The 26,860-nt window shown below is 40.0% G+C and overlaps 1 protein-coding gene across 2 annotated transcripts in view; it reads left to right on the top strand.

Annotated features, from left to right (window-relative positions):
• Positions 1-1,772: 1,772 nt before the first annotated feature.
• plcl2 (phospholipase C like 2) overlaps positions 1,773-26,860 on the top strand; it is a 34,252-nt gene continuing 9,164 nt past the window's right edge. Inside the window, exons 1-4 of one of the 2 annotated variants that reach the window (XM_029450995.1) lie at positions 1,773-2,236; positions 17,040-19,523; positions 20,671-20,874; positions 26,243-26,318. In XM_029450995.1, coding sequence (XP_029306855.1) covers positions 1,988-2,236; positions 17,040-19,523; positions 20,671-20,874; positions 26,243-26,318 — 3,013 coding nt within the window. In that variant the 5' untranslated portion in view covers positions 1,773-1,987. Of the gene's footprint in view, positions 2,237-10,011; positions 10,111-17,039; positions 19,524-20,670; positions 20,875-26,242; positions 26,319-26,860 lie in introns of those variants that run through there. The other variant, XM_029450996.1, reaches the window with a different exon arrangement.

The following is a 26,860-nucleotide window of genomic DNA, read 5'->3' on the forward strand; positions in this document are numbered from 1 at the left end:
AATGGACGCTTTTAATAAACCTTTTATTCTTGTTCTGTTTTTAGTCACCTTTAGTTTCCTGGACTTAATATATGTGAAAGTGACTGAACTGTTGGTCTCTTTTAAATAGGCTGTATGTGGAGCATATTCAGAACAATATCTAAATAAACCAAAAATAAGAAATTTAAATAAAAATAGTTTGTATTTTATGCTGTTTTGTGTGTATATTGTTGTTGAATTATGTGTCGTTTTGTATGCATGTTCTTGTTGACTTTTGTGGTGTTGTGTATCCATGTTCTTGTTAACTTTTGTAGTGTTTTGTATACATGTTCTTGTTAACTTTTGTAGTGTTTTGTATACATGTTCTTGTTGACTTTTGTAGTGTTTTGTATACATGTTCTTGTTGACTTCTGTGTTTTATACAGTTTTGTATGAATGTTCTTGTTGACTTTTGTAGTGTTTTGTATACATGTTCTTGTTGACTTCTGTGGTGTTTTGTTTGCATGTTCTTGTTGACTTGTGTGGTGTTTTGTTTGCATGTTCTTGTTGACTTTTGTGTTTTGTGCTGTTTCGTATGTAGCTTATTTACATGTTGACTTTTGTGTTATGTTGCATGTATTTTTTTTTAAAGGTTTTGTGTATTTTAAGACATGAATTGCAAACTATCTTAAACTTGAAATGCTGTAGTATTGGTTCATATGCTAAAGCCACCTGTCCTATACAATCAAAATGCATACTAACAAAAAACATCTATTGAGTGACCACAATGAAGATAAAAGTCCTTTATACACATTAATTTGAGAGATTATCCGAGACTATATTTAGAACTCAGTATGGTATGCAGGTTTATTTGTTCTGCAGAAAAGTAAATGGGGGGGGGGGGGGCGTTTCTTGTCTGTCTGCGAAAAAAAGAATTAGGTTTAATTGACAACACAGCTTGTTTTGACTGTCGTGCACGAGACATACACAACTTTGTTCCTTGGTTACGACTTCTCCGAGTGACGGGTTATAGCGATGTAACGTACTATGCAAATTATCGTTCAAATGTTCTTTTTAAACGGAATTACCACGGACTGTCGAGATTGACTGACGGCGGAGGACATTTCTTCCTTTGTTTGGTACCCAGGCTTACAACAGAGGTAGTATTGAATGGACTTTGAGTTGACTGAAAACTAACTTCACCGAGCTAGCTAGCGAGAGGGGTTAGCTAGTTAGCTAACTAGCTCAGCCCAGCACACAGACAGCAAACGGCAGTCTGTGTGTGTGCTCGTTTGCAGCAACAACTTATGAAGACAGTCCTTCCCATGGCGAGACAAGGCAAGTACATAAAGCTACCATATGTTACAGAAAGCGTATCGTGATTTTTGTTGGAGAGTTGATCAAACTGATAACTTAACATGCTTTTAATATTATTTAACTTAACCGACCCTTGCTAAACTGAAGAGGGTGGGTTTACAACGGTAACAAGCAACACAATGGAGTGGTCTGTGGGATGAACACGGTTGAAGTGTGCTACAAACAGTCAACTTATTGAACAATGCAAACAAAGCCCCTACACATAGTAAAGCACGTCGGTTGTATGTATGCGTTTTTATCATTTACAATGACAGCGTTTTCTGACTGTAAGTTAACATCCGCTTTCAGTGAACACAAACTGTGAGTACTGAACGCTTCAGCTTCTTTCTTTTGTATGGCTTTACAACACTGAATAGCTGCTTCTCTCAACGTAACTGCTGTTACTAATGTCATTCTGCCTAATTATGCTAATCGCCGTGGTTTCTCTTTACAGAGCACAGTGCACGGAGCAAGCCCCTCCGTCTGTAGGAACCTGACAGATATGTGCACCGAGAGATGATATGGCAGAATCGCGTGCAAATGTTACAACGAGGCAATAGGGCAAGCAGGAAATTGGAGTAAAGCTGATACATAAGGCTTTGCTACCCAGCAGCTTGTGTGTGTATGTGTGTGTGTGAGCGTGTGTGTGTGTGTGTGTGTGCTCGAAGTGCCTATGGCGGAGTTTGGGGAGGACGGCAGCCTGCCTCCATTGAATCTTGGGGATACGGCCGTGCTCAACGACGAAGCAGCTGGCAAGACGCATTGCGAAGTGTCCGTTTTGAATGGAGACTGTGGGATATCAGACAATATGGTCGGCTCAGGATCCTTCGTCGCACCTGGCAGCCAAGCCGGGGAAACCGCCAACACCTCTGTCGGATTGGATGCCAAATCTGAAATACCACGCAGGAGCAGCATTATCAAGGTAAACAAGTTAAAGTGTTTTGTCATTCATTCTGGTGAGCTAGCTTGCCCATCTACACTGTACATAGGTGTTGGGAGTTCCAATTCAAAACCCTTTGCTCTAATTTAATTCGTTTCTTCTGTGTGCTTCTATTGCCTGCTTTTCATTATCCTCGCCTATAACATGGTTACACGTAACATGTCAGTGAAATACGTTGCTTTCAAAATACAGGCCGGTAATGGGATCACCAGAAGCACATCCTGTACTTTGTCTCAATATTTTTTGCATAGAAGTATAAAAGAGCTTCTCGTTATTTGATCGTGAATGCCTGTAATGTAGCTATATATGTGCATGCCTGTAGAGACAGGATAAGATGGGATGATCTTTATTGTTCCCAGAAGGGGAACATGTAGTAGTTACAACAACAGAGATGTACAGTAATGGAGCAGTGAAATGTATGTCTTGAAAATAGTATATACACAACTCTTGCATACAATAAAAAGGTTGAATATGTTCATTATACTAATACTATAGAAGCTAAAACAGATATGTTGAGCAGATATTTTGATAAAGATTGCACATGGATAAAAGTAGTCTGAGGTTAATGGGATCATGTTTTGTAGAGAGCTCAGCAGCGAAGGCAGCGAATAACAAGCAATAAAATATTGCACTTAAGAGAGAATGAGAGGGAGTGTCCATGAAGTGAGTAGCAGTATATACAGCTAAGACTGTTCAGTACAGCAGCAAGTAATGTGGAATGATAGTAATAGTGACTTTTGACAACTGGCAATAAAATATCATGCAGGGCTCCTGAATGTTTTGTATGTTGCCTTAACATATGCACAGATTTAATGATAGGGTCTGAAGGTTTGCATACTGTTGGCGTAATATAAATATAGTAGTGAGTAACACAATAACATAACATATCTGATATTACCGGAAAAGAAACGCACGTTATCAGCAAGACCTTCAAGTCTTAACCTGCTCCAGGTGCTGATCCTGGATGCTCTTCATGACTGCATGTATGCATACATGATTCAGAAGGATATAACAAACGTATCTTTTAACAGATTGATATTTCTAAACTATTTGGTCTTAGACTCATTGTGATTCTCAGTTTCAGTGTGAAGCTTTGCACTTTAGTTTACTTGTCTCAGGGATGTGGACGTTGGGAGTATTGCTTAAGGCTTAACAAAGATGACGACACTTCCTCGCATTGCATTAATCTACTGTATGTTGAAAGCCTCCCAACCAATGTCTGTAGCTAATGTCAGCATCTCTGTAATGTTAGTCCTGCCTCTGCTGCTATTATAACGTAAGCCATAAAACTATAAAAGAACATGCGGAAGGGAAGGTACTTTGTTATACTGAACAAAGGATTCCTTATTCTTTCAATATCTTCCCAATAACTGTAGTCTACAGAACATTACCATAGCATAGCAATCTTGAAAGACATGTCAGAAATGGATGCCTGTTTACATTTGGCTTTTAGAGGTCAGTGAATTAGCAGTCAGACTCAGAGATTGCATCCCCACTAGGGCCAGCTAGAATTAAAATGTATGAGCTGTGTAAGGAATCTGTTGAGATACACTTTTGAAATGGCAGTGTCTGGTGTGTTTGAGTGAATTTGGTGGCTTACATCTTTTTTATTACCATGTGCACAATCAATACCATTATTAGGTCTATGATTTGATTCTTCAGGGTGCTTTCTCTGCCTTGGCTACAGTCTCTGGCAGTGTATAGGGTTCAGCTGTTCACCGTTTCGCCGGCAGGTATTACAGGCAACACATTCTTGGCACATTGTAGGTATTGAACTTAGACGTGCCCTCTGTCTGGAGATTGATGGGGTTGTATTGACATTTCTGCCTTGTAAAGTTCCAAGTAATCTCTCACTACACAAGGACCTGTTTCAGTTCCCATCTGAGCGTGATTTGTTTCGGTGATGTGTCCACTCCGTCGAAACATGTAGAAGCTTATTTGAATAAGAGTTTTAGATATTTAACTTTTTAATTCAACTCAAAGCCCATTTTAAAAGAGGAGACAAAGAAAGGCTTTGTCATTGCCTGTTATCTGTGAAGATTAATGCCCCTGTCTAATTTAATGAACTGGTCTAGAAGTTTCCACATGTTTGTCCAGTGCCAGTGTATCCATGTAGACACGGAATTATTCTGAAATGCTCAGTGATCTAAATCCAATAAGTGCCATATCAGACCACACAATGAAAGCCTTTATGACATGACATAAGAAATAAGTGAAATGCTCAACAAGTTTAACATGGTTTTGCACACAGACGGATAAACATACAGTGAGTCAGAGCAGAGCCTACCGATTGGTAGAAGCCAAAATTAATGTTATGTTAAGTTAGCGTTAAGAGAACATGGACATTTACCAAGGTTTGGGTTGATGCAGGAAGTGCAGTACATCATAAAGATAGAAGAATAAAAAAGATCATCCATAATGAAGTTGTTATGTAATACTACTCATGAACCAACAAACCAAATATTTGGAAATGACTGGCTTGAAATGGATTTGAACTTCACTGATGTTACTTCAACACTGTAATAATAATGTGTTAACAAGGCAGCCCTGACTCTCACCGTCAGTCAGAGCCCTCAGTTCTTGTAAAAAAAAACCTTCTCTGAAGAAATGGTAGGATGTGGTCGGGACAACACCAACCACATTCTCATAGTAACAGCTGTAATACATGACACTGAACATTAATCCATCTTCTAAGAAGTGTGTGTGTGTGTGTGTGTGTGGGTGTGTGTGGGTGTGTGGGTGTGTGTGGGTGAGAGGGTGCAAGCTAATAGCACATCTAAACTGGCAAGTCGAGACCTTTCTACCCAAATTGTATGTGCACTGTCGGAAAAAAGTGAAGCTTGCAGTCCTTGGTTGACAAAATAGCACCTTTGCAGATCCTTTAATTTGACGGTTGCTGAATACTGAACTAAGAGTGTTACTCCACCCAAAATATACACTCACCCTCCCACTCATCCTTCCAATAGTAGCACATTTTTAAGCACCAATACATCCATAGAACATTCTCTAAATCCTCTCACTGGCCATTTGTTTGCTTAGTATATTTCAAATTGTTGTAATTATTAAAATATCTGCCCCCCCCCCCCCCCCCAAATGCAGAAAGCTTTTTTTATTGGCAAAGTAATGACTTTTTGGGACGTGCTGAGCATTTGATTTACAATAGAAACGAGTATTACATTGTATGTAGTAGTTACATAATTATTAATGAGTGTTTGGATTGTTTGGATTTGTGTTTGGATCCTTTGACATGTTTTCAAGTGCCACAACGGCACAATATGACCACTTCCTTTCTATGAAAGATGAAACTACCTACTTTCAAAAAAGTTGATTTTGGGTGGAGTAACCTTCTTTCATGAATACATAAAACTGCAACTCAGGGTTAAGTAACTTGCTCAAGTGCACAATGGTGGCAGCCCTAGTATCGAACTCACAACCATCTGGTGTTATGTTTAGAAGGCCTACCATCAGACCACTAGGCCACCGCCACCCCAAATAGTAGAGTAATTAACTTAACAAAAGGGCTAGTGTGTAGTTTTTAAAGGGGGTTCTATTAGCAGAAATGGAATATAATTTCCATAGCTATGTTTTCATTATTGTTTAATCGTTACCTTAGAATGAGCCCTTCATATACACATAAGGAGTCGGTTCACTATGTTTCTACAGTAGCTCAAACAGACAAACCAAAAACTGGGTCTGGATAGGGACTCGTGTTTTTACGTTACCCGAAGGCAACTGTAGTTCTCCAACATGCTTGGAAAATTGCGGTAACGCCAGCCGCCGTCTGAATTACATTGTTTCTAAACTGTGTTGTCGTAAGGACGGCTTCGGAGCAAGATGAAGGTCCTGAAAGCTACCACGGTGTTGCCACTGTATTGCACTCGGCTGCTCGTTAACCACAGTGTTGTAAAGAGGTATGGAGACTTTGAGTGCTTTGCTTTGAATTCTAACTTTTTATCAAGCGAGGTAGTTTAACTGCTGCATAAAAGATAGAACATCGCATGTTTAGGATACATAGCGACTATGTGATAGTAGGGCGTTTATGCACAGCCTTGAGTTATGTCTTAGGTGTTTACTAGTCCCAATTTAAACTCTGTCTTCACCAGTAAAGTGTAACCATGTTGTAAGTAGGTGGCCAGTGGCAGGAGAAATAATGAGCCCATGGCTACACTTTTCATGTCTCACCTCAAATCGTCTTGAACAAAGAGGACCTTTCCATTGCTTGGTAAATAAGCCTCATTTCACAGCTCTGGTAGGAGAGGAAAACAAACTCGGTTTGTGATATCACTCTGTTAAAAGGGAAAACAATATGGTATTAATTATGGTGGACCAACAGTGCTGCGAGTCCAAGACAAGTTTCTCCATGGGAATCATCATGTTGTAACACAGGGGTGGGGAACCTCCGGCCTCCGGGCCGTATACGGCCGCGAGACCATTTGATCCGGCCCTCAAGGTAATTCGTAAAATCCGTAGGACTGACTGTTTTTCCTGGCCAAGGTCAGGGTCCTTGAACACAACACGAGCGGAACGTGTCATCACGTGGTCACCTCATGTCAAAAAACTTCAATTTTAAACAAGACTGTCATTGACATCAGCGAACGCAGCATGGCGAGTGTAAATCAGATAAAGCTGGATGTGGAATGTCGCACTTTCCAGGAGAAATAATCTCGAGCGTCATTACTGCACGAAACATGCCGAACTGCACGAGCTGAAAGGACGAGTGCGTTTGGATAAAGTTAACGCTCTTCGGTGGAGTTTGGCCCAACAAGCAGCTCTCTGCAGAGCAGTAACATACAAACATGGAAAGATAGAGAGGAAGACCACCACACCAAGAACAGACTGTTCCACCACTGCTGTGCAATTATCACTGCCATGTGCAATACTCACTTTATTTTCTATCAACCACTTGGTACTTATATTATTTTTTATTCTATTTAATTATTGTGTACTGCCTTTTTACTTCATATGTTCTTTTGCTGTGACAAGATACATTTCCCCGTTGTGTGACTAATAAAGGATTGTTTTCTGATAAAACAGAAAGATACATGGATAAAAAAAGTTGCTTCTGTTTCTGCACAGCATAAAAGAAAAGTGAAATGAATGGGCTGCGTCTTAAAAAGAATTTTCAGAGGTTATGAGTTAAATAATCAGTACGGCCCTCGAAGGATGTTGTAAAAAAAAAAAAAATGGCCCTTCATAGGAAAAAAGTTCCTCACCCCTGTTGTAACATATCATTCAGTCAGTCTCAGTGGCAATTCAGCCTGCATTACTCAGACGCGTGCATCACTGCCAAGGTTTGATTTGTTTTCTAATCCTTGGTGTCAGTTGTTCTTTATTTGAAATAAGACTGTTGGAAGAGTTAGATTTTCCTTTTTGAATTCACCTTTTAAACGTGGTTTAGAGGTGAACTGCTGTGCTAGTGATGAAGAGCAAAGACATATTAAAACTTAATATTGTGTGTTTTTTTTATATACTGTAATGTAGTTGTAAGCTTGATAACTTTGCCATGAATTCTTAGAAATATCAACTCCCCTACAGCGCTTCCCCTACTTTTCACTTATAGCTTTTATAAACCATCTGTACATTTCCAATCACGTTTCCATTCTGCAGTTTGATTAATTGTAGTAAATAATTAGTTTTGTATATGCTGCAGTACATTTGTCCATCTAAGTACATACTCTGTAATTGTAATCATTGCCTATCCTATTTTTATTTGTTTTGTTATTGAATCGAATAGACAGTTGAAGGAAGGGAAATGAAATTGGGTAATGCAATGTGAATCTGAAACCTAACTTTATAGTACTCAGACTGAGGGTCTACCTTGTGGGTAGCATTAAGTTCCCATTAAGAAAGTGGTGATGTAAATGTTGTTGATATTGCCAAGCATCACATTAATTATTCATAATGTCACTCTAGAAACTCCCACTTGCGCAGTTACGCACTTCCAACCATCATTTAGTCTAAATCTGCCAAACCACAAATGGTTGTTTAACCCAAACCATATTAAAGCAATGTAGCATGTGTGCTTGAGTGTAATCCAGTTGCTCAACCCAGTTGATGGGGTAATTCATTAAAGATATTTTGACAGCCATGCTGCTGTCTCATTTTGGCTGCCTGTGTTGAAGGCGACTCGCAGCAGCAGTGATCGGTCGCTTACCTGAATAATCGCGTATTCATTTTTAGCTCAGGTGTCACTGATTTATACAAGTGCTACTTGCCTCACCCAGGTATTTCAAGGCTCAAATGACTTGGCAGCCGTTACAGTTCTGCCGCATTAATGGGAGACGTGGTTCTACGCCTTTTTATGATAAGTAGCATTAACATTTTACTGTAATAAGCAATTAAGGGAGAGTTTAATTATCCAACAATTAAGTTTCTACACCACTACCAGAATCCACAGAATCAAGGTAATCACTCTGTAATGTGAATAAAAGATGATTAATAAGCCCCTCTGTTGAGAGGAAAATGCAAGGCTGACATGTCACACGATTATTAAAAATGCTGATCTCAAAAGACTTTCTGGGAATGGATCATGGAACCATGAGAAAATGTTAGTGCGTACCCTGTGTACTTCTTCGCTCATTGTAATTTGATCTAGAAACTCTTGTTGACTTTACCAACTGGAAAGCTTTGTTTGATGAAATCACAAACTGAAGTCCTGCCAAAGTCTAGCTATGTTTGCCAGTGACGTGACGACGCGTAACCGCATTTTTGTCGGGAACTGTGAGTAACTGTTCTATTAATACAACAGTAACATCATATTAACCATAGTGAAGAAATATATTAACATTGTTAGGTTAATATACTCGTATTAACTGTATTTAAATCCTAGAGGAAATAGCCTGTTTTCATTTGAGTGAAGTACAAATTCACCAGGCAGTTGTTATTTCCAGAGCCCTCAGAATTGTCTTGCATTGCTGTTCTACTTAAGAAGCTCCTAGGATTAATCAGCAAAGCTGGGTATGTAACTGTAACAATGTTGGCAGTGAAAATCTTATGAAATTGGCAGCTAATATGTTAATTTTACTCTCATTGCAGGCAGAGCTTTTAAAGCCTGCCAGTGTTCTGAAACTGTTTCATCACAGATGCCTTATCAGATGCTGAGCTGTGCTGATGCAGTTCACTCTCTCCTCTGAGAGTCTGAACTATGACATGACAATTTTGCTTGATCATTCCCCCGTTGAGATCTGATCAGAATGTTAAAGATAAGTGAAAGATAATTTCCAGCAGTTGAATAATGTGTAAATGCTTTCAAGTCAAGTCTGACCTGATAGAACACTTTAGGCGGTGTGCAGTGCTTCACCGCTGTTACTTCGCGCAACACATGAATGCAGCACATACGATCTGTCAGACCTGTGATTCAGATCTGCTCCAAAATGTAATGGGTTCATGACAATCATGCAAACGGACAAACCGAGCCAAATGCATAACCTCCTCGTCCGAAGTAATTAACATGTTTGTGAAAACGTCACGTAACAATAGAGTAGAGGCCGACTCTTTGGGTCTGGGTGTGTTGTAATTATGTAATTCCATCGATTGACCAGCCTGACCTCATAATAACATGAAACGTTTGGCTTGACGCTCCTTCACACAGTCTGCAACTTACTAAAGCATCAACACTGTTGAAAGTTTCTTCGTCTTCTTATTTTTTATTACTATTGCTAATTTAACTAATTATATTATTGTAACTGTGGTTAATGGCTCAATCAATATTTGAAAAGATGAGTTTTTCTCCCAAAGCCTCGAGCCAAAAAACTAAGAGCTGGAGATGTAAATCCCGGAACGGCTCCACAGAGAACAGTTTGGAGGAAAATGGTTGTGAACAATGGACTCAGAACACCTAAGGGGATTTTTCTCTGGTTAGTTTTCTAAGATTTTCTTCTTTTTTTTTCAGAGATGAAATACTGCCATAGAAAAGCTCATTGAATTTAAATTTTCGAGGAAGCATTTTATCCAGTCTTATTGAAGTCTTTGGTTTCTAACTTTGGGAAAACGATATTCATACTGAGAGATGGGACATTTCTGGACCATATGGACAACACATTTAAACATGTAGTCATGTAGTCTCTTTTAACTGCTTTATGTCATTTTCTTTGCATGTTCTTGTCACTTGTTGGGTATCCAACCTCCAGTGTTATGCGATAGACTATGTTGTACTAAGAGGTCAGACAGTCCAGTGACTGAAGGCAGCTATTTCTTTGGATGCAGCTGTACGACTAGAGGCCAACCCCCACTGGAAGCTTTTTCACAAGCTTTTTTGACGTCCGTCATGGGCAAGTGTTAGTCCCACAGAACAGATACACTTCCATTCTATTAAATGTATCTTTCCACATTGCCTCTGTGAGACGTGTGTCCCATTGAGACCCCCCCCCCCCCCCCTCATGTTTTTTGAAGCTTCTGCTCTATTTTTGCCGTTTTAATTGATGCGTAATCTGCATAGACAGCTGTTTTAAATCACACAAATATCCAGCTGTATATGTGTTTTGAACATATTAACCGTCTCTCCATCGATTAACGAAGGCTCCCAGTCTTGTGTGAGCTTGTCTCTTTCACTATAGACATATTCCCCTCACTCGCTACGTTTGGGCGGGGAAATAAAATCATTAAATTATTACATAGGTTTACAAACACTTTTGATTTCTTCCGTTGGAGCCGACTTGAAAACTATTTTTGTTTCAGTAAATGTCTGCTGTTAGTCATCCTGGTGAGACCTAACAAGTGATTAGTCTATTTGTCCTTTACATCAGGCTATATTAACCCCAACAAAAAAAAAAGAAAGAAATGCAACCTGTATAAAAATGAAGGTAAGACATACAATAATAGAAATCCAGTTAATTAACCAAAACAATATAAAGTCAAAACCTGAGGGGAATTGATCCTAAATGAAAGTCCCTTTTTTGGCGCTCTTGTTGAACTCTAGTGACCGATGGATTTTAATCACAACCACAGTGTTCAAAATATGTATATGTATATTTGTTCAAGAAATGGCAGCGCTTTAAAAGTTCGGTCACAGGGTAGTCCCCTTCTTCAGACTTTATTTGACCAATCACTGATGAAACAATACTGTGTTGCCTTTTTCTTTTCTTTTAGCTTTCGTAAAGATTCTGACTGAACAATGCATGAACCTCCGTTAAGCATTTTACTTTTTCAAACAAAAATACATTCATTTTACTTTATTTATTATGATTTAACAAAAATGTACTGAAGCATGAACCAAAATCTGTGGTGTGTATTTTATAAGAATTTAAGATCACATACTTTGACACTATATTTCGATGCAGCTATAAGTGTTTGTAAACCATGATATATTGGATCAATATGAGAACCATTATGAGATAATATGAGAATCAATATGTCATAGTATAACTAAATCGAGAGACAATTAGTGATGAAGTTGAATTATCATCCAGCCGTACTCCGGTCATAATTTCTGCAACATATAAAGTCCAGACTTACATTATAGGCAACCAAGCGTCAGTACTTGCATCTACTTGTGCGTGTCCTTGTATTGGGTATAATAAAAACTCCACTTTATAGTTGGCCATAATATATAGGCATTAAAGTTTGTCTCATTGTTGAATTTAAAGCCAAAGATTTACCCAACTATCGGTATGTTACATAAGAAAAATAAGAAACTTAGTGTGGAAATTGTAAATTCATGATTATATATACCATAACAAATATCAGTTTCTTTCGTTCTGAAGTCAATAATAGAGGATGACTGTATAAGAACCTCTTCGGGTTAACTGATTACTAGTGGTGACCCAGCTTTGTCAGTCCTTTCGTTATTTCCTCTGAGCTTGGACTATTAGTCCTAAAAAAAAAAAGGTCCCACTGTTAGAGCTGTGGGGAAGTGGAGAAGACTTTGATGCAGTCTTGGGTCTAATCCAGAGTTGGAAAATGTTTCAGCACCTGACTCTCCATATTAGGCCTGAGTGTTTATTTTGTGCCACAGGACACATGGTACATCTGATGGCTGTCTGGTTCCAAAAAGAACATGTGCACATGATGTCAAAATCTAACTTGCAGGCTCGTTTTATAACATAGATGTTGCGTGTAATGAAAGAGGCTTAAATAATTCAATAGAGTGTTCAGAATCACCCTTACGGCCTGTTTAATTGAAACAATAGAGATGTACTTAGGCTCACAATAGGGCCACATTTGTACCAGTCTTATTGCCTTATTACTTTTGCATTCTGATCAAATTATTCTTATTAAATTGATTCAGGTTATTGTGAAATTGAAGCTAAAGCTAAATGTTTGTTTGTATTGTTGGGGATTTAGGTAGAACAGTGAAGCAGAGAGTAATGGGTCCCCTGTCATGTCCTCAGTTGTACAGACAATTCATAACTGCTCACTGAACCAGAAACAAATGTGGGATTCGGTCCATTAGGGGATTCAGATTCCTGTGGGATCTGTGAGCAGTTGGATACACTCTGTCGTACTTTCTTCTTGTGTTTGCCTCGCTCTGACTCACCCTCTGTCTCCTTCACTAATTCAAACACCAAGCAGATATTGAAACAGTATAAGGGCATAAAAGTAATATCCCCTGTTAGGCTAATAAACCTGATGGGAATGGCCTCGTTATAATCGCTTTATTACAAAACAACTTGAAAACAACTTAGGCTTAGAAAATGTACCAGGCTTTTTCTTCTCTGAACATAAATTTAAAGATAGATAACGTTGGGAATGGATGAGCCACAGTTATACAAGAGTGTCTCTCAACAATGAAAGAAAGACGTTAACCTTGATTCCCCCGACATTATATAAGATACAGTTTCACAGGTTTCAAAGAAGTGATGAGTAATCGCATCGTACCGCAGTGTGTTTTGGATGTTTACCACTGAAACTGCAGTGTTCCTTCTTCAATGACTACTTATTGTCACAAAATGGTGGTTACACGCCAAGTGATTTTGCATGTACTTACTGCTGCTTTTCAGCTCACACTCTGCTCAGTGGAATTGTATTACACTCCCTATTAGGGTCACAAAATATATTATATTCAAGGTGTAAACTTTCCATGGGAGTTAACGAGAATGTATGGGAGTTTGTGGGAAATAACTGGAATAAAATGAAAATATAGCATGGTTACAATTAAATGACAATTAAAGGACTAGTATTGCTTTTTTATGTGTATTTCCCCCCAAATAGGTTCACTATTACAATATTTTTATATTGAAATTGTGCACAATTCAAGAGCTTAACTTCATTTGTAAAATTGGTAATAGTGGTACGCCTTCCAAATACAACACCGAAGGTCGTGAGTTCAATGCCAGGGCTGCCACCATTGTGCCCCCTGAGCAAGGCATTTGACCCTAAGCTCCAGGGAGACTGTCCCTGTAGCTAGTTCACTGAAAGTCGCTCTGGATAAGAGCATCTGTTAAATGACCTGTAATGTAAGTAACATTTCCAGAAATGTCCTTACTCTTTGTAACCCTACTCTCAAAAAACTATACAGATGACTTGATGTTCCATAAATCCTTAATAAACAATCGGTCCTAACTTAGCTAAAACACAGCAACCTTGTATGAAAGATAAAGTTCATACTGGCTGTGCTGCGGACATCACTTGGTCTTTGGCCGGGCTAATAAAATAACTTTTTGATCAGAGTTCACTTCGAAAATAGATTTTATTGTTGGACATCAAGAAACGGAGATTAACAACGATATGGGATATTTATCTAGAAGAATATGTAGGCCTACCCTATAAAGCAAATGCTTGATAAAACTATAAATAGACAATCTGGTGATGGCAATCTCGTCTTTTAAAGACTACTAAAACAATACATTTTGCAAAAAGAACAACAACACCCTGGGCTGTGTGACTTCCACCAAAAAAGAGGAAAAAAGAGACTGTTGCATAAGAAACGTGTCCTCAGGAAATAATAACAAATGCTAAGACAGAGATGGGTGTGGACACTATTGTTTTCTAGTTTTGGTAAAGGAAGCTGAGGGAAATCCTGAGGAGAATGCCTTGAACAGCGGCCCTGGTAATAAATACAGCAGGAAACAGACGATCATCAGTTCACATTCTTGCCCAGATCATAAGGATTATCTGCAGTCATGCATTAACGTTTTAAGCTCCCCTTTTATTTAATGAACTCTCCTGAAGCAGCAGACTGTGTAAAATAATGTGACTATGTTTACATTTCCCTTGACATGGTCCATTCATTTTCTGGTCTGTGTGTTTGCAATACTCCAACACACAGATGGGATTTATAAGACAAATTCATTTAGAAAAAATCATTACATAATGTTTTGGCCTTCTGTCATTTCTGAATTGCCCACGGACAGGTTTCCCTGGATCTGTTTGATAAGGTGTTTATTATTTCACTTGTATTTTAGATGTTTTTCATGTTGGGGAGGACTCGTCCTCCTCTGTACCCATTTAGTTGTATTACACTATGTCATCTACTATGATGTTTTAATTATGCAAACAAATAAACAATCTGCCAAGGACTGCGCTGTCAGCAGCAGGCACTGTGGGTCCGTATCAATTGCTTTTGCTACGTCTTGTCCAATTGCAAACAAGTACATACATGATGCAGCACAGCTAATCCTTGTGTATGTCTAACAGTAAATGCTGAGCCATGGCAGTGTGATGAGACGATAGGGAAAACCGTAAGCAGACAGACAGGAGACAAAAATGAGTGATAATGATGAGCTTCAAAATGTCCCCCCAAAAAATGCTGGTCATCTATTGTAGAGGCTCAGCCAACCCTTTCAGCCACTGAGGTGCCGCTCAGTTTACATAATTCAGTCCATTGATTTTCTGTTAAACTGTTGTCCATTTCAGTTGAATCAGCTTCAGAGCAAACGCTACCTTGTGTATGTGTGTGTCTCCGGGTGTGTGTGGTCAAAAACTGTTCACCCTCCGGCGGAACAGCACCGTCAACAAACATTGGTTCCTACTTATAGCAGGAGCGCTAATTGGCTCCTACATTTATCTAAGTTGGAATTTTGGAATCACATTTGTTATTATTAATATTGACAGCTGAATGGGGGAGGATGTAAACGAAGAAAGATGTAAATGCTAGACGGAGGACGTGTGAAAGCTTCCATTTGCAATTCTAGACGTGTAGATAGAGACACATCAATCATACACGTAACCCATCATTCCTAATATTAAATCACATTTCGTGTATTTGGCCATCTTTCCTCGACACAGTGATGTTTATGAGCACTGGTTCTTGCAGTACGTGAGATATGCACATCTCAGTTTGATTACATAAGAGTTTGTGAAGGTTTTGCGCTTGTCTTTATACCCCACAGAATAATTAAGTTCAAGGGTTTCTAATAGAGTGCAGAAGGAATTCTTAAATTGGCAACGTCATATACTAAAAATAAAGTGGTACCATTAAACTGCCACACGATGATTAACAAGGGTTTGGGTTTTACTGGTGCTAACTTTGTGAAATGAGTTGGAATAATCCAAAATGTAAAATGATGTCCTTATGCTGCAGCGAAAGAGCAGGATTCATTGAAAATGTCAGAAATGTGGCTGCTGTAGATGAGTGGATTTCTGTGGGCGGTACTCCTGAGGGAGATTTCCTGTTGTATCTCCATAATGTACTGTGACAGGTACCTTAAGTCACCGAACAAAGTTGTTGCTGTGATTCTGCTCAGGAAATGTTCAGAGGGAACAAAGAGGGATCAGGAAGGAAAGACATAACATGCAAACAGTAAATCAGAGCAGACAGCATGTTGTGTTGTGTTCTATTGTTATGTAAGGAAGAGATCTACTTCCTCTTTTTGTTGAAAACTTGATGGCAGAAGATGTAATCCTATTATATTGAAATGGAACAGTTATTTTGCTGAAGGCATGAAGGGGAATGCCTGTATTCAGATTTGTGCACAAACTGAGTAAAAAAAAAAAAAAAGTAACTGTTGTGGTGACCAAGCTGGAGGTTAGTTGAATGAGTGATTGCTCTAAATCTAAAATTAAATTGGAGTAAACACAAACTGCAATGAATACATGGAACCACATTTTGTTCTATATTTGGTTTAAACAAACAATCGTCCTTGTCCTCACCCTATTGAAGTTTATGCTTTTCCTTAGCCAACGTTTTAGCAATGGTGGAATAAGCATTGGCATCTTCTACATAAATAAAAGTATCAGTACCACAATGATAATACTCTATTACAAGTAAAAGTCCTGCATTAAAAATGTAACTTAAGTAAACGTAGATGATCATACAATAGATATTTATTCTGTAGCATTACTGGTTCATTAACGGTTAAGATAAGCAACATTAAAATGTTGTCAATGAAGACTTAATTTGAACAACTTTATATTATGACATAGTTAAATCTATACAATGCATATTTCATAAACTGAACATCTGCTTTACATTTAAAATCGTTATCTGAAAAGTAAAGCTGGGAAAGAAATGTAGTGGAGTAAAGATTACAATATTTCCCCCTGAAATATAGTGGAGTAGAGTTGTAAGTGCCTTAAAATTGTACAATAGTTGAGTAAATGTACATACTAGATATATTGTACTTGTACCATTGGTGTTATGTGTGTGAACTAAACAATAAACAATTACTCTTTATAGATTTGATTGATTGTTTAGCTCGTAATGAGAAGCAAAGCGCTGTTAGAAAAAACCCTTCTATCTTCAATCTGTTTTCATGAAGCACGAAAACCATGCCTCTATACATCTGAACAGATATGCATTATATTTATATCGTTTGTAATGTTTGTCTCATAAATCATATTGCTTTCTTTATTATTCAGTATCTACAGAAGGGATTTTATTCATGCACTTTGTACTGTTTCTCTGCAGGATGGCTCAAGACCGCGTAAAGAAAGAAAGAAGACTGTATCATTCAGCAGCATGCCCACAGAGAAGAAGATTTGCAGTGCAAGCGACTGCATCAATGCAATGGTGGATGGCTCTGAGCTAAAGAAAGTGCGATCCAATTCTCGCGTCTACCACCGCTACTTCCTCCTTGATGCCGACATGCAGTCTTTGAGATGGGAGCCCTCGAAGAAGGAATCAGAAAAGGCCAAAATTGATGTTAAATCCATCAAGGAGGTGCGGACAGGGAAAAACACAGACACTTTTAGAACTAATGGAACCTATGATCAGATATCAGAGGACTGTGCCTTCTCAATCATCTTTGGGGAGAACTATGAGTCCCTGGACTTGGTGGCAAACACTGCAGATGTAGCAAACATTTGGGTTACAGGGTTGAGGTACCTGATCTCCTATGGGAAACATACCTTGAATATGATCGAGAGCAGTCAGAACAACATGCGCTCGTCTTGGCTGGGTGATCTTTTTGACGAGGCAGGCAGTAACAACAGCAAACACATAACGATATGTGCTGCTGTGCAGCTAGTCAAAAAGTTAAACCCAGGACTTAAAAATGTGAAAGTAGAACTGAAGTTCAAGGAGCTTCACAAAGCTAAGGACAAAGCGGGTTCTGATGTGACAAAAGATGAGTTCATTGAGGTCTTTCATGATCTTTGCACCAGACCAGAAATTTATTTTCTCTTTGTTCAGTTCTCCAGCAACAAAGAATTTCTGAATACCAAGGACTTAATGATATTTCTGGAGGCAGAGCAGGGTATGGCACAAGTCAGTGAAGACACCAGCTTAGAGGTCATTCAGGAATATGAACCGTCTAAAGAGGGCCACCTTAAGGGTTGGCTTTCGCTTGATGGGTTCACCAACTATCTTATGTCTGCAGAGTGCAATATATTTGACCCTGAACAAAGAACAGTATGCCAAGACATGACTCAGCCCGTGTCCCACTATTACATCAATGCATCCCACAACACATATCTGATTGAAGATCAGTTCAGAGGTCCTTCTGATGTGACCGGGTATATCCGCGCCCTAAAGATGGGCTGCCGCAGTGTAGAGCTGGATGTGTGGGATGGGCCTGATAATGAACCTGTTATTTACACTGGTCACACGATGACATCACAAATAGTGTTTCGCAGCGTCATTGACGTTGTCAACAAGTATGCCTTTGTTGCATCCGAGTTTCCACTGCTACTGTGTTTAGAAAACCATTGCTCATTAAAGCAGCAGAGAGTCATGTTTCAGCACCTCAAGAAGATCCTTGGAGACAAGATCCACATAGATCCTCCAAAACCCGAGGACTGTTACCTTCCCTCTCCCTTAGAACTGAAGGGAAAGATCCTGCTGAAGGGCAAGAAACTGAGCACAAACTGCACTGCTTCAGAAGGTGAGGTGACAGACGAGGACGAGGGGGCAGAGATGTCTCAAAGGATAAGCATTGAGTCTGCGGAACAACAGACTATCGCACCCAAACAATTCCAGCTGTCAAAGGACCTCTCTGATCTGGTGACTCTGTGTAAGTCTGTGGAGTTCAAAGACTTTCCAACATCTTTCCAGAATCAGAAGCAATGGGAGCTTTGCTCTTTCAATGAGGTCTTTGCCAGTCGCTGCGCCAGTGACTTCCCAGGTGACTTTGTAAACTACAACAAGAAGTACCTTGCACGAGTTTACCCTAGCCCCATGCGAATTGACTCCAGCAACATGAATCCACAAGATTTCTGGAAGTGTGGTTGCCAGATCGTGGCAATGAACTACCAGACTCCTGGCCTGATGATGGATTTAAACATTGGCTGGTTCCGTCAGAATGGGAACTGCGGATATGTGCTGCGTCCAGCCATCATGAGGGAGCATGTTTCATATTTTAGTGCCAACACTAAAGATTCAGTGCCTGGTGTTTCTCCACAGCTCTTGCACATCAAGATCATCAGTGGACAAAACTTCCCTAAACCCAAAGGCTCAGGCGCCAAAGGAGACGTAGTAGACCCCTATGTGTACGTGGAAATACACGGCATTCCTGCTGACTGCGCTGAACAAAGGACTAAAACGGTCAATCAGAATGGGGACAACCCTCTGTTTGATGAGAGCTTTGAGTTTCAGATAAATCTCCCTGAGCTTGCAATGGTGCGCTTTGTGGTGCTAGACGACGACTATATCGGTGATGAATTTATCGGCCAATATACCATCCCCTTTGAGTGTCTCCAGCCAGGTTTTCGCCATGTACCGCTACAAACTCTGACAGGAGAGGTTCTGCAACATACCTTGTTGTTTGTTCATGTGGCCATTACCAATCGAAGAGGAGGCGGCAAACCATATAAAAGAGGACTGTCTGTACGAAAGGGCAAGAGGAGTAGAGAGTACGCCAGCATGAGAGTGCTATTGATCAAGGCTCTGGATGATGTCTTCAAAACAGTCATGCTGCCTCTGAGGGAGGCAACAGATCTCAGAGAAAACATGCAGGTAAGACTTTTAAATGAAACTCCAATAAATGCTCATTATATTCACGAGTATCATCTGATGTGTGCACAACTGGGCCAACTGTATAGTCATGACTTTTTTTTCCATCTTCCAGCATGGGAAAGCTTTTTTCTGTAAAAAGGGTAGACTGAAGAAAGTGTAACCCCAAGTCGAGAATAGATTATAACCAGATTTACTCTAAAGAATCTTGAGCTTATAAAAAAATAAAGTCACCCACTGGAAAGAGAAACACAAAAACACCAGGCTTGACTGAATCAGATTCGATTTAATCCTTATGTTTCACACAATAGGCAAATCAAGTTTGAGGGACCGTGTAGAGATCCCTGTTTGAATGGTAGATTTTTGTATGATGTTAAAATCACTGCAGCTACAAACAACTTATGAACATGGCGTTTAGCAAGCTGTTGACATGTTTTAACCAAAGCACTTTCTATTTTTAATGGCTCCCAATCTGGAGGAATCCAGTATCATCCCATTTTCTTTTTCTGATATTGAGCAACCTTTGCCACAACAAGGATCATAAAAAGATTCTCTTTTTCATGTTCACAACAATGTCATATTTGTGGTCTTCTCATTTGAAGTCTCTTTGAAGAAACTTTATGAGAATTGCTCTACTGGAGTGTCATAACATTCTGTGGTTGATCCCGTGTTGTGTTTCTTTAGGCATTGTATTAGGATTTATTTTTGGTAGCCCTGTTTATATTGCAGGCATTGTGTGATAACAAGCTACTGGCCTTGAGACTATAACACATTTTTGCCGTCCTGTCCCAGTTTGTCCCTTCGGTTGTTTATGCAGGGTTTAAATGTGTGCTTTCACAGGAAGGTTAGAACTTCCGTGTAATACTGGTGTCATTCCAAAAGGACTGAGTGTTTATTAGTAGCTAACACGTGCCAAAATAAAAGTTCTCACAGGTAATGAGTGAGCTTCCAGCCACTTCCTCTGACTAATCTGTGGAGTTGTGGTTATAGAGTTAATGCAGATCAGTGCCAGATTTTGAGCAACAGAGAATAATTCCTTTCTTTTCAGTCTTTTAGTGGGGTTATGTCCTTAGACTTATGTTTTGCTTGGCAGTATAAAACAGAATAGCTGCATGCAAGCCCTGCTATGATTTCTCTCTTCTCTCTGCAGAATGCCATTGTGTCCTTTAAGGAGCTGTGCGGCCTTTCAGCAGTCGCTAACCTGAAGCAATGCATCTTGGCCCTTTCTCCTCGACTCACTGGAATTGACAACAGCCCCCTTCTGGTGTTTAACCTCACTGACCAGTACCCTAATTTGGAGCCCCAAGGCCTGCTCCCAGAGGTCCTCAAGAAAGTCATCACCACCTATGACATGGTGAGTAGTAGCCTGAAAGAGTTTATTTGCACAATAATAACACCTGGAAGTACATGTGATACAAGCAGATGGATCAAATAAATTGCCATGATTAAAACACAAGATAAAAAGACACAAATGAATGATCTTTGTGGGTTAAATAGAAAACGGGTGCCCCTTGAGTTACAATATGCTGAAAGGGTTGTTATAGAATGTTTGCCCAGTAATGGCAAACTATATATACACTGCCTCCCCCAGCTTTACAAAGCAAACATGCTTTTTTTCTCCAATAAATCAATACCTTGGCTTTACTGGCCCTAATGGGGGCATACAGAGATGGTTAGGTAATGTGGTTGGAGCTCTGTTAAGTAATAAAATCAATGCTCACAAGTTATGCAACATGCCATTGAGGCTATTCCCGTACAATGCCATTACTCTGAACACATCCTCTTCTCTTACATTGATTCTCTGCACATTATTAGCGAGTCGACTTTCAAACATTATTTCAGGCACAAGGCTTAAATCCCCTGTTAAAATTCACTGGCAGACGTAGAGCAATAAGTGAACTACTTTGAATAATTTTGCTTCCAGTAACTACAGTATATTTAAAAAGATGTATCTATCTTTTTCACGGTCGGGTGCACGCAGCCACACTAATGTGGATTAATACACGTAATGTGGAACTAACGTTACTAAGCGTGAGTTCAGAGATAAATGTTTAAACCATGTGTACCATCACACCCCTCGTGTCTGAGTCCAGCTGTTTTGGGTGTCACACGTTTACAGTGTGCGTAGGGCATAACATGTAACATATTGGCGAGGGCACACATGGTGTTGGTAGCATCATATTAAAAATGTAGTTTGATACATTTGTAATATACTCTGACAGTTTCAAAGGCACTTCATACAAAGACCAGATGTGCTCACATGTATGACACACTTGCAAAAAAAAGTTGATGAAAATGTCACGTGTCATTTAAGTTGTTAAGGAAACAATGCCAGGTTGTGTTGTGTTATTTTCATGGCACACGTTACCCCCTAGGACTCTAAGAGATGCATATCTGAAGAGGGGGATGATGCTGAAAAGACGCAGCCTGATTAAGGTGACCCCTATGCTGGATTCAGACTTGGGAGAATAGGGCTATTTAATTGGGCCTGATGAAAAGTGCCAGGGAACATTTGTTGGATGGAAGAAAATGATGGGTGTTTGGGGACCAAAATGGAATAAATTAGGAGGGCTTAAGTGGTGTGAAGCTGCAGGCCTTGACCGTCACCAAGAGTGCCAGAGGAGATGGAGAGCAGGAAATGCACAGCTGAAGGGGAGCACAACAAATACTGAGGCATAAATGCAAGAAGGAGAGCCACATTTAAAGAGTTGCAAATAATGTATGGAAGAGTACAATTAGAAATTCAGGCTCTATGTCAAAATCCCACCACTGGGAGTAACCAGGCTTTCGCTTCCTAGTTGGCAAAAATAGAATCTGGGTCTAGATCGCTGCCCATTTGTGTGCTGAGTAAAAACAAAAGTGGAGCGACTCGGCATGATGCCAGCGTGTGGTCTTAGATGATCTGCTCTGATTTCAGTTTTTTTGTTCACAACAGATGAACTAGGGGCACAGCCTGTAAATAGAGACGAGTTGGTAAAGCGTCTCCAGAAAAGACTGAACCAAGGGGAATTCAAAGCCCGTATGTTAGTCATTGTTTTGTCTGAAAGTAAGCCAATATCAATATGTTCTATGGAACTTTAATATATTAGAACTATACATAATAAATACTTATATGTGTTATTATTCATATGCATATTTCCATAATGGCATTGCTAAGATAACATCCCCTTAAAAAATAAATGAGCATTAGTGTCTTGGAAATATAATAATAGAACTAAACATAGGCTTCACAAGAGGTGGTCTTTACTGTACAGCAGGGCTGTTCAACTTCATTAGCAAGTGGGCCGAATAGGAAAATCACTGGTCAATGAATCACTACAACAAACTCTTACTTACAGTAGTGTTAATAGTTACTCATACATGAAGTTAACTAGTCACGTGCATCCACTTTTTTAATTTTAATTGTATCACCGTAATTCATTCCAGAAAGCAACCAGTCCATTCAGAACAGTAGGAAAGCTAAGGCTACAAGGCTTCACACAAAAGTGCAAAATGTAGCATCTTTAAAACCAAGGAGACATGAGTTGTTTCCCCAACAGGTCCATGTCCACTAATGTAGAACAAAAGATGAATATAATAAAACAGTATTCATCACTTTACCAGTAAGTAGCCCTGTTTATAATATCCTCAACACTTCCAAGCATACATAAGGTGCTTTGAAAACAAGGGCATCTCCATAAACAGAAATACTAAATGCAAATAGAACATAGTGAAACAGTAGCATCAGACTCACAATAACATGCATATCTTACACATGTTTACAATTTAACAGTGAGTCGGCTCGTTTGAATCATAAAGCAGATGTGTCTTTGCATTTACACTAAGAATGCATCACATTAAGTCAGGGGATGTACTCCTACAGAACTACAAACATATCACACTTCTGTCATGTTGAGCCTGTTTGAGTCACTGAGAGAAATTACACTTTTGGGTTTTTTTATATTCAGAACTCAGTTTTCACATTGAACATGTCTTTTATTAAATGATATGTATCTTGTTTATGTGCACGTTTCCGTGTTTACTGCGTTACTTTGCGCGTTCACATGCTCTCCTCTGCTTCGCGGGGCTCAGTCAGTCAGACACAGCGGAGGAGAGGAGAGAACTAAAACAAAGCAGGGATGCTATCGTGGCTCTCTTGTTCCGGGCAAAAGCGACCAAAAGCCACTTGACTCCGTTAAATGATGCTAACGGTCCCGGTACTTTCCTTCTCCGGTCCTCTGAGCCCACGGGAAAATCTGGCAGAAAACGAGCCGTGACTTGACCTGTAGTGTCGCTTCACGTTGTATTCTTTCATCACGGAAATACATTCGTTGCACGATAAACACACCAGTTTATTACTTGTTGCGGCTGGCAAAGTAAATCAATATGTGTCCGTCCATTCAGCTCTGGAAGTGACGATGTTCAGAATCAACTCTAGGTTTCTTTGGCTTGGAGAGAGACATCTTGAAGCGTGTTGTTAGCTTGCCGAGCTAAAGTAAGGGAGCGACTTTCTCTGTGGCCCGCCAACCCAGCGTGAGCTTGACTGAGCGGATGGCACGTGCGGACAGAGTGCGTTTTTTTCTTCGGGCGCCGCTGCAGCTCGGAGTGGGATGGAAACACCTGCGTTTTCACCGCATTTGGTGTGAATCAGGCTTTAGTTTTATTTATGCTATATATGCCAGCCCGATTTGCAGGCAACCTCTTGCGGGCCAGAAAAAAGTTCAGAAGGCCGCGGGCCGCTAATTGAACAGGCCTGCTGTGCTAAGTAGTCCCCCCCACTTAACTCGGACTCTGCCTTTAAATACATCTGAGATGCTGTCTCTGCCACCAGGATGGTAATTTCTTCTCCCATCAGGGAAGTAATCACAGAGTGTGCGACAGCTTTAAGTGCCGCATTTGCAGCTGCGGAGCGATACAAAACAGCCATAATCACTTAGTCATGACTGCTTTCGGCGTAAAATGGTCCCCCCCACCCCCGTACAGTACACAATATCAGGGTATGGACTCTTATGTAATCATGCCAAAATAAAAAAGGCTGCATCTTTATATTTGTCTTAAAATGTGCCATGCTCTCAGTAATTTTCTCAAAAACAAATTGTATAAGATCATATGACTATCCAGTGGGACTTCAGTGGTTGATTAACTGTTTCCCTACCACAGAGCTCCTAAAGGATTAGTCTTGATAACCCAACAATGTGGCAGCCTGACACTCAATACTTTACCTGATCCAGTCTTTGGCCCTCAGCCTCAAGCTTATTGGTTCCCACTAATGACGTCTATCTTTAAAAAAAATGTGCACGCAATAATTCACAGCTATGCACTGTACTTGTTCAATAACTAGTCCATGTGTTTAGTGCTCTGGTGAGTATTTCCAGCAGCAGTGTAGTGTGTGTGGGATTGACTCAAAATAAACCACAGTGCCCATCGTCATAGTAATAAAGGAACATGCCACCCACTTCAACATTTTCTCTCATTCACAAGTTTGAATAGTTTTGAGATAACAGTGGAGCTGTAGGGCAATGAGGAGTAAGCATGATCAAGCTTTAGATGTACAGGCACGACTTGTACGACTTTTCATTGCTGGTTTTTCACCTTTTTCGTAGGATTTCTTATTCGGACAGTAAGAAAAATATAGAATATCAGTAGACTTAGTAAACCTAATAATAAAGTTACATTGTCTACGGGAGTAATATACAAGTGTTACTAATTAAAACTCTCTCTCCTTCCCTCGCTGGCTGGCCACAGAGCTGGCACGCTCCAGAGATCGATCTCAGGGGCATGATGTTGGTCTTTGTCACACTGAGCTAAATTCTGTATTTACTTTCCTTCCTCTCCATCTTGGCAGCAGAGCAGGGCAGCCTGGCTTTGTGACATGACCACACGGTGCACTTAAGTCACTTAGGGAGTGTACAAGTAAATGTACAAGTCAATTACAGCAATCCTGCATACACAAAGGCCCTCCGTTGCACACTTTGAAATGAAAAGCAGAGCAACCTCTTGGGTACATATATCATCTCTGTTAGATTAAACAATTAAGCTATGACGCAGCTAATCGAAGAGAAAGAGCCACATGGTCCGTCTTATTTACCTCCATCTGTGACAGGCGCATCATTAACCTCGTGGAATGGAAGGTTTATTTTAAGGTGGTGTCGGGCAGGTGTTGGCATTTAAATGGTTTCCCAAAGACTTTGAATCTGCCTTAAAGGCCGCCCTGAAGGTTTCATCGGTGTGCAGGTCAGCAGAGTTGGTGCACTCGATTACAGCTGCACAAAACACCACAGGAGCAAAACTTTGCATCTTTCACACCTGCAATCTCACAGATGGTGAGATACTCGGTAGTGGTCTGCTTCAAAACTGACAAACTTGTCTACATTTTGCTCTCATCATGTGACATTGATTATCTGCCTTATCTATTAATTATTATTTATTTTTTAAAACCATTTAGTAGGATTGATTTATATCTCCGGAAGACTGTTCCTGTTCGAGGGAGCAAAACACTTCTGATAAACGCCCTAATTGCTCGTGTCTCCTTCCCTATAATTTTGACTTTCAAAAATGCAATTCAGCGACCACGCCTGCCGACGCGCCTGTAATAACAGCTTGTTTTTTTTTAGCCCTCCCTGGAGAGAAACACCCGGCCACCAGACGGAGACTGCTCCCTGCTTTCTTGTGGGATGCCAGTTTTTCTGATGTGGAAAATAAAGGCAAATTATAAACAATATATTTGTTGTCTCCTCTTTCAGGTGATCCAGACCAGCAAGACTCTGCTAGAGAATTTTGACGGGGTGTATGAGAGAATTCTACAAACCCAAAAAGCAGGTAAGAGATGGTCAAACGGAAAGTTTCTATTAGCCAGCTCCTCAATGCTCGCCCACCGTCTCTCTCTGACACACCAGGCAGATCACTCAATAACATTTGATAGCACTGATTATACTTTGCTTATTTGCATAAGTGTGGAATTACCATTTGAATCATGTTCAAGCATTTGATCCAGTCACTGCTTCCCTTTGAAAAGCTGTGGTTCAGACAGAAGTGATTAATCCACACCAGCAACAGCCTATGTGCTGTATTCTAATTACAAGGTTCGGTTTAGGGTTCAGAGAGATGTTCACTGGACAACATCAAAGCCAACAGATGGCAGTCCGTCTATAGTTATTCTCCACCAGACGCTCCATATGTGTATTTAATGTGTTGATGCAGCCCTGGCTTTCTAGCCTATTGTTATAGAGTGACTTAATGTGACCAGAGTTTGATTGGCAGCTCATCAGTGAAGGCTCTGCTGGATTTAATAGCAAGCACGCAGACACAGTCTCAAGAGGGAAAACGTGGACGGACAGCTGTCCTCCTCTGGTGTGTTTTTC

The sequence above is a fragment of the Cottoperca gobio genome, chromosome 16, assembly GCF_900634415.1.
Source record: "Cottoperca gobio chromosome 16, fCotGob3.1, whole genome shotgun sequence".
NCBI lineage: Eukaryota > Metazoa > Chordata > Actinopteri > Perciformes > Bovichtidae > Cottoperca > Cottoperca gobio.